Source organism: Apis florea, unplaced genomic scaffold, assembly GCF_048593485.1.
Source record: "Apis florea isolate Af1SG1 unplaced genomic scaffold, ASM4859348v1 contig_2350_pilon, whole genome shotgun sequence".
Taxonomy (NCBI): Eukaryota; Metazoa; Arthropoda; class Insecta; order Hymenoptera; family Apidae; genus Apis; species Apis florea.
The window spans coordinates 34,006-46,824 of record NW_028256565.1 but is presented as its reverse complement, the minus strand read 5'-3'; the positions used below and the strand labels follow the sequence as shown (position 1 = coordinate 46,824).

At 30.2% G+C, this 12,819-nt stretch overlaps 4 protein-coding genes and 1 long non-coding RNA gene across 12 annotated transcripts; 3 read left to right on the top strand and 2 right to left on the bottom strand.

Moving 5' to 3' along the window:
• Positions 1 to 167: 167 nt before the first annotated feature.
• On the bottom strand, positions 168 to 2,060 carry Dph5 (diphthine methyl ester synthase). Of its 2 annotated transcripts, XM_086904152.1 has the most exons (5): positions 1,812 to 2,060; positions 1,336 to 1,448; positions 1,026 to 1,202; positions 603 to 930; positions 168 to 510 (listed from the first exon to the last, which is right to left on the bottom strand). In XM_086904152.1, exons 2-5 carry the CDS (start codon positions 1,396 to 1,398, stop codon positions 320 to 322), a joined length of 759 nt encoding a protein of 252 aa, XP_086760278.1. In that variant the 5' UTR covers positions 1,399 to 1,448; positions 1,812 to 2,060; the 3' UTR covers positions 168 to 319. The 2 variants fall into 2 exon arrangements, with proteins under 2 accessions (XP_086760278.1, XP_003696657.1); XM_003696609.4 differs by lacking the exon at positions 1,812 to 2,060 and having other exon boundaries at positions 1,336 to 1,650.
• Positions 2,029 to 3,724, top strand: EMRE (Essential MCU regulator). 3 transcript variants are annotated; one of them, XM_086904154.1, is made up of 2 exons: positions 2,029 to 2,256; positions 2,599 to 3,724. In XM_086904154.1, exon 2 carries the CDS (start codon positions 2,626 to 2,628, stop codon positions 2,896 to 2,898), a length of 273 nt encoding a protein of 90 aa, XP_086760280.1. In that variant the 5' UTR covers positions 2,029 to 2,256; positions 2,599 to 2,625; the 3' UTR covers positions 2,899 to 3,724. The 3 variants fall into 3 exon arrangements, with proteins under 3 accessions (XP_086760280.1, XP_031774406.1, XP_086760279.1); XM_031918546.2 differs by having other exon boundaries at positions 2,081 to 2,348; XM_086904153.1 differs by having other exon boundaries at positions 2,200 to 2,456.
• fliI (FLII actin remodeling protein) lies at positions 3,620 to 10,812 on the bottom strand. 5 transcript variants are annotated; one of them, XM_086904146.1, is made up of 23 exons: positions 10,542 to 10,812; positions 10,202 to 10,381; positions 9,948 to 10,131; positions 9,644 to 9,882; positions 9,398 to 9,559; positions 9,068 to 9,288; positions 8,784 to 9,000; positions 8,388 to 8,629; positions 8,127 to 8,215; positions 7,940 to 8,010; positions 7,475 to 7,721; positions 7,201 to 7,386; positions 6,789 to 7,106; positions 6,498 to 6,670; positions 6,272 to 6,398; positions 6,001 to 6,123; positions 5,657 to 5,860; positions 5,425 to 5,546; positions 5,004 to 5,255; positions 4,761 to 4,887; positions 4,493 to 4,675; positions 4,275 to 4,388; positions 3,620 to 4,166 (listed from the first exon to the last, which is right to left on the bottom strand). In XM_086904146.1, exons 3-23 carry the CDS (start codon positions 10,002 to 10,004, stop codon positions 4,032 to 4,034), a joined length of 3,609 nt encoding a protein of 1,202 aa, XP_086760272.1. In that variant the 5' UTR covers positions 10,005 to 10,131; positions 10,202 to 10,381; positions 10,542 to 10,812; the 3' UTR covers positions 3,620 to 4,031. The 5 variants fall into 5 exon arrangements, with proteins under 5 accessions (XP_086760272.1, XP_086760273.1, XP_086760270.1 ...); XM_086904147.1 differs by having other exon boundaries at positions 9,957 to 10,131; positions 10,542 to 10,809; XM_086904144.1 differs by having other exon boundaries at positions 10,021 to 10,131; positions 10,542 to 10,809.
• LOC147658046 (uncharacterized) lies at positions 6,945 to 7,910 on the top strand. Its single transcript, XR_015290946.1, has 2 exons — positions 6,945 to 7,231; positions 7,633 to 7,910. It is a non-coding gene; the product is annotated as an uncharacterized LOC147658046 (long non-coding RNA).
• Positions 10,813 to 11,007: 195 nt separating the features above from the next.
• mge (translocase of outer mitochondrial membrane 22 homolog mge) lies at positions 11,008 to 12,581 on the top strand. Its single transcript, XM_003696483.4, has 4 exons — positions 11,008 to 11,202; positions 11,289 to 11,389; positions 11,700 to 11,805; positions 11,870 to 12,581. Exons 1-4 carry the CDS (start codon positions 11,184 to 11,186, stop codon positions 12,073 to 12,075), a joined length of 432 nt encoding a protein of 143 aa, XP_003696531.1. The 5' UTR covers positions 11,008 to 11,183; the 3' UTR covers positions 12,076 to 12,581.
• Positions 12,582 to 12,819: the final 238 nt, after the last annotated feature.

The window sequence follows — 12,819 nt, the reverse complement described above, 5'->3', positions numbered from 1 at the left end:
TGAATATTAAAAGATATTACAAGTATTATTTTTATCTTCATCGTAATCATACGTTCAAATTCAAAAACGATTCGTTTATTATTTATTTTGCAAAAATATAACGTTCAATTTATTATATTTAGATACAAATATAATAGAAAATATCGTGTCAAATGTAAATGTGAAAATTTTTTTACTTTTTTAATTTTTTTTATTCTCGTAGCAACTCATGTTCCAATATTAATTTTTTATATACAGAGTAAAAAATAATTAATTTTTCAAATGTTTTGAAATGTTTTTATCCATTTATCGTTTTAATTATAATAATATTTGAAAATTCTTATTCGTACATATATAGCGATATAAATTCTGATTCGAGAGGGTGCAAATTCGTAGCAGGAATGATCAAAGAATGAAGAGGAGGACCCAAATCGGTAGAAGCCATTTTTTCAAGGGAACAAGCAACGATACGTTGATTGTCCCAACCTATACGAGCTAAACCAATTGCAAGGCTGGATTTATTTAATAAAACTGAAAATTCACAATATTAATTTATTTAGTAAAACTGTAAAATCGACAATATTAATTTTCTTTCGTAAATTATCCAATTTATTAACGCTTACCCATTTCCTCCTTAATGTTTTCTTTCATTTTTTCTTCCATAATTTTTAACAGTTGGACAACAGCTTCCGACACGCTCATAAATCGCGTTGGCATATATTCTTTTTTCTTTTTGCTAATACTCTCTATAGTAGGTTCTTTTATTTTAATATCCAATAAACATAACGTGTGAAGATCTCTCCGTTTATTGGAGATTATTTTATCGTAGAAACTATTCGGTTGCCAATCCATGCTCCAACAAGGGATAGAAACAGTTTCTCCGAAACGATACAATTGTAAACCGGAACATCCGATTGCGGTTAATATGGAACAATTGTGAATAACCTTTACCTGTGAATGATGGATATTGTCTTTTAATATATCGATCAAATATTGTAATTTTTCTTTTATTAATTTTATTAAAATCGTCGTTTTTTCTTCTTTACCTTTATATTTTTTGCCCGAGCTCTTAATATTAGGTCTGAATGTGTGGTAGCACCAAATGGATCACCCACCACTAGAAAAGCAACATTTTCCTTCTCGTCCTTTGGCAATATTTCGTCCGCATTATTTTCCACTAATTCTCTATCCGCCTCAAGTATCGAACATCCGTAAAATCGTTCCTAATTCGTTGAAATATGCTATCGTTCATCTCCTAATATCGAGCGAGCAAATACAACGAATAGCAAATTCGTGCACTATTATTATTTACTATTAATTGTTACATCATAGGCACTTTCATTACAATATACCTACCAAATCCTTCAAATCGATAGACAAAATTGATGTGTATGATTCCAAGTAGACACGATCGCTCATTCGAATAATTTCAAGACCTTTTACAGTCACATCTGTTGCATCGCCAAGGCCTAATCCAATCACGTATAACATTTTATACAAAATTTTAAATTTTGTTCACAGTAGACAATAATCAATCAGCAATTAAGATTTGTATTGAGAATTGTATTGAGAGTTGGATAAATAAACGATAAATTAATATATGTAAAAGTCATAGAAGCAAACAATTAGATTCGTTTTACGAATCTAGTTACCGGACATGAATAAAACCATGTGATCAAAATATAGGGAAATCAAGATACAATTTTCAATCATGAGATATGAAATAGAAAGTTATTTTTCCATATTTTAATTTGCTCACTCAACCTATTCGTTACTGTAAAACAATAAAGAAATAAATAAATTGTTTTTAAGATAAAAATGCATAAATATACCTTATTTTTCGAGAGAATAAGCAAAAAATTGGCCTCAATATCGACAAATATTTATGTTATATTTTATGCAACAATATGAATCGATCCTAATATAATGATCAAATTTCATCAGTTAATAATTCAACTACTACGTAAAATTGATTTATCACGTAATTTGATAAATTTAACAAATATATATTTATAATATTATAGATTTATAATATAAGAAATACAAAATAAAAGATACAGAACGTAAATGAAAAAGAAAAGAAGAAAATGTGAGTGTTAGGGCAATTCACATTTATCACTATGTATCATTTCAATAAATATAGTATCAAACTGTGTTTTTCGCATGCGTGTTTCGAACGTACATTATGTTAATATCGAACCATTTAACGTTTAACCATTCGTTATGATTTTTGATGTGTTTACCATAGTGATCCGATTATGATCCGATTATTTTCATGTGAGCATTCTCAATATTAAATTGTAATATACATTAGATAAAATACGGTATAATATAAATATATATATATATATATATATTTCATCAAAAAGGTTAGTATATACCGCATATCGACACTGTGATTTAATATATTATATAGATCCAGAGATTTTCTATTGTCCGTAATATATGATATACGGATATAATGCAGTTTGTATCGTGTAAATATATGTTCCATTTTTTATCGTATTTACAACAATCGCGTGTATATTATTTTTTATTATTATTGCTAAATTATCTCAATTAGATACAACATATCATTTTATATATATACGGTTTTCTTCTATTTTTCGCTATTTCCAGTGTTTATTATATCGGTGAAATCAAAAAATGGCATTGCAACGTTCAACCGTTGCATTTCAAACTATCTATAATTTAAGAAAAATTGACGGAGAAATAAAATTACATCTTCGATCAAGAACTACAACACCCTCAGGTGCCATTCTACCGGAACCAAAAAGAACACGTTTTGGCTTTTTAGGTGTTATTTGCAGTGTCATGACAGGATTAGTTATAGGAACTACATTGAGTAAAATGATGGCTAATTTTCTCGAAGAAAAAGAATTGTTCATACCTTCGGATGACGATGACGACGATGATTAATTTATTTTCGATGTACATATTCTATTTATATAAGGATAAAAAATTTAAATTAGTCTTTATAGTAGTATTTCTAAATTTATTCGGCTTATATTTTTCATATTAAATCTTGATTAACTTTTAAACGTGTCTTCAAACTTTTTATCAGTTTTAGTAAAATGTCGTATCGTATATCGTTCTCCATACTTTACTCGCAAGTATAGAGTTGATTTCTTCTATTTTCAAGAATAGATATCATGATTTTTTGTTTTAATGAAAATTTATATTAACAAAGTAAGGTTGTCCAAGCTGTTCGCTGGATTTTTGAAAATTTTCGTGAACGACGAAAACCACGATCGATGAAATTTAATTAATAAAAAATCGGGTAGATAGGAGATATAATTACTTAGATATATAAACACAAACAGAAATGTGGCGCGGGAAATTAATTTAATTAAGAATTTAAATATCAACTTGTATCAAGAACGTTCAAAGTCGAATTTCTTGAAAATCGATGTTCAATTATACAGGGAAGCAATAAAAATGGAATTCATTTACCGGGAATAAACGAATTCGCGATGCTGCAGATTAAATGAGATTTCATTTTTATTATATTTGTATTATATTATGAAAAAAAATGTAATATAATTTAAGAATTTTTTTGCAAGTATACGAGTCTTACGTGTATAAGAGTTTTTAATTCTTTTTGGAATTTTATTTATCGTTAGAAAAAAAAAAAAAAATATGAAAATCAAATTGCGTATCATTTATTCGATATAATTTTTAAAAAGCGAATGGATTTTGTACATAAATTGTACGTACATTTATAAATATATTCTATTAAATTGCATATAGATAATCTATATTCACAATCGTATAAATATTTTGTATATAATATTTTAATTAATTTCAAAATAAACGCGATCGAAGGAAATAAACAAACATGAAGAGAATATCCGTATATTAACAATATCTTTTAAACAAAAGTCTAAATGTTTAACCGTTTAAAAAATTACAATATTTCTTGAGAATTAGAAAATTATTTACATAATAAATTTATATATAGATAGTTGCTTTGTTTAAAATTTGCCTTGATCAAAAAATATTTAACGAAAACGATAAAAATTGAGACATTCTATTTTACCAAAAAAATTATTTTATTGAAGCGGCCTTTTATGCGAACTCCAACCATGAAAGCATTTGGTGAATCTTCGAGATTCCTTTCCTTTCGCAGTTAGATATAATTTACGCGGTTTATCCGGTTGTTTTACTCGTAAGTGTTGGATGTATACCTGAAAATTGAGTATCCTCATTTTTCACTTTTACTCTCACTTATATCATACTATTTTGTTCGATAATTTTTACAAATTGAATATTTTTCATTCATCGTTCATTTTTACCTGAGCAGATTTATATGCCAATTTAATTTCTACTTCTGAACATCGACTTCCCAACCATAAAAATACTTGTTCACCATTATCAAGTATCATAATATCATCATCCGCCAAATCATCCTGGAATAATATTAACGAAATATATAAATGTGCATATTAAAATAAAAAACGCGAAACGAAACGAGCGAAAATCAAATAAATTTATCAAATAAATGTAGTATTACTTGACAAAAGTCGGTGCATTTTTCGCTAATAGTAAAATATCCTTTTTCGTTCGAACATCTGAAGAGTCTAGTATAATTCATATATTCCGCATCATTATCGTATGGTTTCTTTCCACCAAGAGCTACCCAAAAAAAATTATCCGGTTCTTCACCTTCATTCAAAACTTGTAAACTTATCCATGGCTGTTAATAATTCGAAAAAAACAAACTATATAGAATTTTATATTTGACAGAATACGAAATACGACAAATATAACAACAAACATACGTTATTAAACATTTCTTCGGCGATCTCTTGAATCAAACGTGCTTCCTCGCTATCAGCTTTGGAACCGATCCAAGCGTATACTATTCCTGTCTCATCATCATTGTTAAACGGCACATTTAAAATGTAACTGTGGAAGAACATATGTAAATAGAATAAAAATATGGATAAAATAAATAAAAAAGAAGATTATTATTATTATTATTATTATTATTATTATTATAAAAAATATGCGAACAATCATACCAAAATGAAGGATTCAATAGCGTTGAATCAGCTGGTATTTGTATCAGTCTGGTACACAATGCACTTCCATTACTTCTCAAGTGATAAAATTCGACCTTGTTATTACCACAAGCTTTAGGTTGTTTACGCTTACCGTGATGAATAATGAATTTTCTTTTAAAATATGCCAAGAACTTCAAATTTTCTTGTTGTTGATGAGTTCTAACCACTTCCAAATTCTCACCGAATAAAGATTTAAATTTTTTCTGTAAACTAAGAACAAATTTCTATCGTTATCGATAAAATCGTATCGAATATCGCATTATTTACGTATAATTCGATAATATACGTAATCACTGATTACACTGATTATACACGATTCGCGTACAATTAAAATAACATATCGAACAATTCACATACAGTGACAATTTTTCTTGCGCACCTAAAGGTAAACGTTAACCATCCCATATTTCCTGCATCTCTGCCTTGCCAAAAATACACAGTACATTGATAATCCTCTTCAAATTGTTCATCGCCATCCTCATTTTCCGTCGTATCTAATGGCTAAGATTATTAAATACGAAAATATTTTATGAAATATGAATATATTTATTATGGCGTGATAGTCAAAATTCGACGATTAGATACAACGAAAGAAACAAATTATTACGTACCATCCAATAACGACACAAAAAAACGTAACAATCACCGCTATAAAAATGCCCTAATTCTTCTTCCGGTAAGCGTACAAATTTTTTCCCTTCCAAAACTAACGCTTCCATCCCCTCTAAATCATCATTCCATTCCAACATTAGCTGTTGAGCTTCGGTAAATGTCATAGGTGGCTGCCTAGGCATAAAGAGTGCGGCTAGATCTGCCTATGAAATGTGCAAAATTAATTTATCGATTTGCATTTGATGAAGAAAACAAAAAAAAACAAAAAAAGAAAAAAAAAAAAAAAGAAGAAATGCGACCATATCAAAAAATTTTCTCTATTTTTATTTCATTCGATACGTACTTTCGTTTCCTGTTGTTTCGCCCATTTTGTAAGATCCGCACCAGTTTTGGCAACTGATTCGGCAGTTCTAGTGAAATCAACCGCTATAACTTCATCCCATCCAGCAAATTTCGATTTAAAAATCTAAATTTAAAAGAGACAATGATAGCGTTATATATATTCTCTTTCCTTTTCTTTCCCCTTTGCCTTTCCTTTTCCCTTTCCCTTCTCTTCCTTAATCAAAACAATCGGATAATTTTTCCTTTGAAATTCATAAAATACCATTATATACCTGTGATTCAGTTCCTTCTTGCAATCTGGTTACCATCGCATATTCTGGTCGTTCTATCATGTTAAATAATTCTTGAGATAATTTAACCGCTGCTGCTCGTACCAATCTCGTAGATTTTTTACCGAACCTACAATTGAACATAATCGAATAATATAAGTGAAACACGCGCATGTATGTATGTCATAATTTTGATTTTGTAGTTGCATTAAACGTTACGAGTATGTACCAAACGTAAACATCTACGTGACAATCTAATATATAAACATTTCGATTGTTTAAAAGCGTGTTTCTTAATTTCCCATGAGGTACTTCGACTTGAGGTAATTCCAAATAACCCATACCAAGTTGCACTTGATACAAACGTGGCGCGAGTGGTACAAAATTCACATCTACATGTTCCTACGACGAGAGATATTAAAAGATAGATTTTAATATACGGTTATACATAAAATTTACTTAGATTTCTAAACGCGCAAACTTTTAATCGTTTCAAAAATTCAACCAAATATTAACTTACAATTATGGTAGGTGATAAATGCGAGGCATCTTTAAAGTTCAAACACGATAGAAAATCGTCCGATTCTGTATTCATGATTTCTGTTATGATCTCAGCTTTATTCTTCCTTTCGTTTTTATTAATCTTTTCAGCCATTAATCTCGCTTTCGATTTCAGCGTACTTTTCGCTTTCTTGCCGTACCATATAAAAATCTTATTTCCTGTATCTAAGACGAATACGAAGCCCGGATCCAAGGAATCGAAACAGACAGGAACGGGTTCTAAATGGATCGAAGCATCGGCAGCGTGTACTCTGTACAATCGTGTTATCGATGGCTGCTATGCGTTAATCAATTTGAAAACAAAGCATGTCGAATAATAACACGTAGAAAATAGAAAATTAAATACCAGAAGAATATCCAATAATACAAACCGTATCTTCGACCGTGTAAAATCCTGACGAGGTACGACCTCCTTCGATATATGTAATACCAGATTCGAATAACATTAGGAATTCATCCGATTCTTCGCCTTGTTCTTCTCTAATAGTACGGCATTGCGCACCTAAATAATTACGTAAATTTACGGCATGAATCGCAGCACAAGCCCTCTTGTCCAACTGTAAAATACATCGATTTGTTCGCGACCGTTATCGTACCCGATAATGGTTAATCATTATAAAAATCTAATCGCAGAATAAAACGTACCGTAGCTTTTTCTCCTATCCAAAAATAAATTGCCCAAATCAAGGATCCAGCTTCATCAACCTCGGTCTTTAAAACGATATAGCAATCGCCTTCATAAAATTTTCCGTGCGCTACTTCTTCTATTTCATTGGGTAAAAAATTTTCTATTTCCCATACAGACAAACCAGGAATTTGACCAGCATCTTCGTCAAAAAATTCGGAATAATCCAACGGTGGTTTCTCCAGAGTTTCATCCCATCGTTTAGGCCTTTAAAAATAAAAGAAAATGGCAGAGGCAGAGGCAGAGGCAGAGGCAGAGAGAGAGAGAGAGAGAGAGAGAGAGAGAGAGAGAGAGAGAGAGAGAGAGAGAGAGAGAGAGAGAGAGAGAGAGAGAGAGAGAGAGAGAGAGAGAGAGAGACTCCTAAATTATAAAATAATAAACTAATTAAACGACAAATTCTTGAATAATGCATATTTTATGCTTACTTTAATGATTCCACTTTGGAGTCTTCGTATTCTTTATCTTTGTTTTTATCTTTCGCAATATCCTTCATACCCTAAAAAGGAAAGAAAGAAAGAAAAAAGAAAAAGAAAACTCATCATATCGAAAAGTCATCCTACTTTTCTGATTCTCTTTATAATATAAAAAAATGTTAAAAAAATAATAATATACCTTCAGTATCTTAGCTTGATCTTGATCAGCTTCTTCTTGATCTCGTCTTCTTCTAAGCCTCATTTTGCGCGCTATCGGATCCTTACTGCCTAAAATATAAAATATTCAATTATAAAAAATTATGAAATAATATTATGAAATATACAAAGAATATTAAAATATAATCGCATGTACAATGTAATCGTATATATAATCGTATAAATCGATCATTAATTAATTTTTCACTATTGTCTGTATCATCAACAAATATCATAAATATACCAGAAGTTTGAATCGGTGTAGGTACATTGGCGCCAGCAAGTCGTAATTGATGTTGCAGAGAAAAATCAATATTATAAAATTCGATGCCGGAACCTTTTTGAACTTCCATTGGTTTCGGTGGCATTACCAAATTCGGATTATCTCTTAAATCAAGTTGTTCCAAATCGGTAAGAAGATGAATAGCATCCGGTACGGTGATCAACCGATTAGAGGATAATATTAATTTCTTTAACGATCCACATCTGAGGAAAAGAAACTCACATATTCGCGATACTTTTAAACATATCCACGATAGATACCAGAGAAAAATTATTATACCACTTTTTTTAATATTGATACATTCGAATTAAATTATAACAAAAGCACAATTAGAATGTGACAAAACAAAAAATATACCTGCACAAACCTTCGGGTATCATTTCCAAACGATTATTAGCCGCTGAAAATACTTGCAACGACGACAATTTACCAATACCCGAAGGAATACCTTCAAAATCTAATTGATTGTCGTTCAAATACAATCTTCTAAGAGTAACAATTTTGCAAAGAGAAGCAGGTATCACTGTCAATTTGTTACGACATATATTGAACGTTTCCAATTTTGTCCAAAGTTCTAAAATCAAAATCGAACATCAGATAAAATATTAAGTAGATATATATAGTAATCATAACGAACATACCGATTGCCGTTGATAATTCAGTTATTTGATTGTCGCTTAAATTTAAACGACGTAAATTCACCAAAGAATAAAGCGCGTCCGGTACTCGAGGTAAATCGTTTTGCGATAAATCAAGTTCTTGTAAATTTGTCAAAGTTTCCAAACTTGATGGAATATTGTTCAAGGTTCTCTGCGTATCACGCATTTGTAGAGCTATTAAATTCATCAAAGACGGTAGTTGCCTTAAAAAAAAAAAAAAAAAAAAAAAAAAAAGAAAAGAAAAGAAAAGAAAACATTATCTCGTTTGAAAATGTAAAGATCAATCATGCGAATTATATCTCTTTCTTATACCTTAATTGAAAGTGTCCCAATGGATTATGATTCAAATTTAAGGTTTGTAAATTTGCTAGACGACGAGTTTGCGGTGGTAATGTTTCCAATTTATTATCACTAAGATCCAAGAATAAGAGATCAGTTAAATGAATGAACAACGTATTGGGAATCGTGTCAATGCTGAAAGAATCAGAAATCATAAGATCAGAATCATTAAATCTACATGTTTTTTTTTTTTTTACAATTTACATACTCAACACTCACTGATTGTAACTTAAATTCAGATTTAACAAAGAACGAGCTCTCTCCAATCCTTCCGGTACTTCTTTCAAATTATTATGACTTAAATCCAATGTAGTCAATTCTTCTAGATGAAACAATTCCGCCGGAATGCCACTCGATTTAATGTTGTTGCGCCTTATGTTTAAAGTACGAAGACAACAAAGTTCCGTTAATTCCCCATATAAGCGTTCCAGTTTGTTCTTAACCAACGAAAGATGTTCCTATTCGAAAAAAGGAAATAATTTAATTTTCATCACTCACGTTTCATAGAACCATTAATAAGAACCTCAATCACAATAGCTTCATCCTGAATTTCGCGCACGCTTAAAAAATAAATGTCCATACGCAGACAGCTTTACCAGCTTCAACAATTTGCCCATTTCTTCCGGAATCTCAGTCAAGTTGGTTTCATCCAATTTTAGCCATTGTATGCCAGTCATTAAACGTACAGATTCTGGAAATTTTCCCTCCTATAAAAAGCAAAATTGTAATAATCGAAAATTATATCATTAAAAAAGGAAAGAAAAAAATCATATTTACACTAAAATCATTGCTGCTAAAATCAACCCCACGTACAAACGGCAGCACCCCTGTATTCGCCATTCCGTTCAAGTTCGAGAAAATATTCTTTTTATGATTTTATGATTTTTTGATTTTATAAATCATACATAGATCAGATTATTTTTATAAATCGTACGGTTATATTTGTAGTTTATAGATCTATAACACGTTAATACGTAAAATATGTAAAAACAAAGACAAAATATATCATCCATCGTGATTAAACATTACGAGAAAAGAAAAAAATTATGGAATCAAAAATAAAAAAAATAAATTTTTATCTTTCATCGGTCATCGAATGTTTTTTTCAAAAACTTACATCGAATTTTAAAGATTAAATAGACGAAAAAAGAAAACAATTTCTCGCGAATAACCTTCAATGTATATAAATACAACGGATGTCCGTCATATTTAATTTCAATATTAAAGAAATTTTTGAATTATCTCAACGAAGATTATTCTTAAATGTTAAATTGTACGATCACAATTGTATATTAATCGAATCACAAGATACAAATGCGACGTTAAAAATGATATTAAAGATTTATTCAAAGCACTATCCAAAGGTGCCAACGACATTTAACGAATTCAATCCAATTCGACCAATAGCATGTAGAAAGAAGATGAGAGAGAGAGAGAGAGAGAGAGAAGAGAAAGAGAGAGATATTACTAAAACGTTTGAAAAATATACGATTCTTTTTCATGTATAACTCTGTTTTCTTTCTTGTTTTCTTTCTCGTTTTTTCGAAATACAACATATTCGTAAATATTTTTCGAATATTTAGAAATGTATATTTCGAGGATTTATATCGTACTATATAGGGATTTTTATGAAACATTCGTACCAACATGTAGCATCGCAAATACAATTTAGAAACTTCTGCGACCATAGCAAAGTTGTTCCGCATCTACTTTACACCGGTGTGAATTGCTGTACATATAATATTTATCTCAACATACGATGTCTAGAGTAGACGAAGGTGAATTTTAAAACTTGATTCGTGAAAATAAAATATATTCGTTCATTCGTTTATCAATCATCAGTTGTTTTCTTATATGACTTCAGTCGAAGAAGTAGATCAATCGGCGGACAGCGGCATGGGTAGTAGCGACGCACATTCTCCTGAGGTGAAATCGCTTTTTCCCGATGACGAGGATGACGAAGAGGTATTCCATTTCGATACATACGATTATATATTGACATCATAAATAACCAAAATTCGTATTATCAAAAATCGTTACTTTTAAAGATTTTTAATTACAATTAATCTATAAATTAACCAATATTTCTTTACTTACAAATCGTATTTTTCACATCGTATTACGCGTTTTCAACGTATTATATTTTTCATCGATATTTGGAAGAAAAGAAATTTAAATAGGATATTCGCGAATTTTACAATTAAACAAAAAAAAAAAAAAAAATTCAACTTGATCGTAGAAAGTAGGATATATTTATATTTGAGTTTGTTTTTAGGATGAAAGCTTGGCAGAAAGATTATTGGGACTTACGGAAATGTTTCCGGAAGAAGTACGTAATTTGGGATATAACGTTGGTACTTGTTTATGCAATTGTATGAAAGGTATGTATTTATTAATTTTATGCATTTAATATCACAATATAAACAACATATCGTTTTTTCGTAGGGTTATACGCATTTTCATGTTCAGCAGCATGGTTATTCTTCAGTTCATCAGCCATTTTATTTGCACCTATATTGTTCGAAATAGAACGAGTGCAAATGGAGGAAGCACAACGCACTCAACAAAAACAGGTTTTATTAGGTCCTAGTAAAGCCATGTCAGGCGTAAGCGCTTCGAGTCTTCCAATGGCTCCACCGGTTCAGCAATAATAGCAATGATACCGTCGATGTTGCATTCGAATCATCAGAAGTCGATCGTTCCGTTCACCGTTTATATTTATATTAGTATAACAACTTCAACTTAATTCTAATATCTCACAAACACTCGTACATCCATAAGATTATCATATATATTGTTCATCGTAAAAAATTCAAATCAAATAGTACAGAAAAGAACGAAACGAATTATAATATTATATTATATATCACATAATATATCGACGCTATCGACATTCTCTTTCGCTTTCTAAATTTTACGAGAATATAGTTTGTTTCTTTTTTCTTTTCACTATAAAATTACGGGCATTTTATCACGTCATAAAACGTTAAACGTAGCAATATCTAGTTACGAAATATTAGTAAAATTGTAACATTCGATTATGTATGTAACGCACCTTTACGAATAAAATAATCAAGTCCTTTCATAACATTAGCATCTATCTAAGGTATCAAATGTTATTGTAATATAAGACGTTGAATAAAGTTATTATAAAGGATGTTTAACGATGTTTCGTTATCATTACGTAGAATATCGATGGAAACTTAATTAAATAGAAAGAAAAAAGTGGTTAACAAAATTACAGAACGGAAGACGATCCGAGTCTTTCGATCTTTGAATTTAACAAAGTATAATCGAATACGAATTAATGGAAAAACGAAACATTACTTAATTGGATCTAATATCGGATATAGCAAAATTTAATTCTCAATTTTTATTTAATCGAACTAAATCGT

What these genes read in the sequence shown, in the direction of transcription:
- fliI (XM_086904144.1), bottom strand. Translation starts at nt 10,264, where the DNA reads ATGGCGAATACAGGGGTGCTGCCGTTTGTACGTGGGGTTGATTTTAGC. An exon ending in CGAAACAACAGGAAACGAAA is followed by an intron (nt 5,861 to 6,000) that starts GTACGTATCGAA and finishes CACATTTCATAG; the next exon opens with GCAGATCTAGCCGCACTCTT. An exon ending in CTATTGAATCCTTCATTTTG is followed by an intron (nt 4,888 to 5,003) that starts GTATGATTGTTC and finishes GTTCTTCCACAG; the next exon opens with TTACATTTTAAATGTGCCGT.
- Dph5 (XM_003696609.4), bottom strand. Translation starts at nt 1,470, where the DNA reads ATGTTATACGTGATTGGATTAGGCCTTGGCGATGCAACAGATGTGACT. An exon ending in CTATCGATTTGAAGGATTTG is followed by an intron (nt 1,203 to 1,335) that starts GTAGGTATATTG and finishes TCAACGAATTAG; the next exon opens with GAACGATTTTACGGATGTTC. An exon ending in CTCGGGCAAAAAATATAAAG is followed by an intron (nt 931 to 1,025) that starts GTAAAGAAGAAA and finishes CATCATTCACAG; the next exon opens with GTAAAGGTTATTCACAATTG.
- EMRE (XM_086904154.1), top strand. Translation starts at nt 2,626, where the DNA reads ATGGCATTGCAACGTTCAACCGTTGCATTTCAAACTATCTATAATTTA.
- mge (XM_003696483.4), top strand. An exon ending in ATGACGAGGATGACGAAGAG is followed by an intron (nt 11,390 to 11,699) that starts GTATTCCATTTC and finishes GTTTGTTTTTAG; the next exon opens with GATGAAAGCTTGGCAGAAAG. An exon ending in TTTATGCAATTGTATGAAAG is followed by an intron (nt 11,806 to 11,869) that starts GTATGTATTTAT and finishes GTTTTTTCGTAG; the next exon opens with GGTTATACGCATTTTCATGT.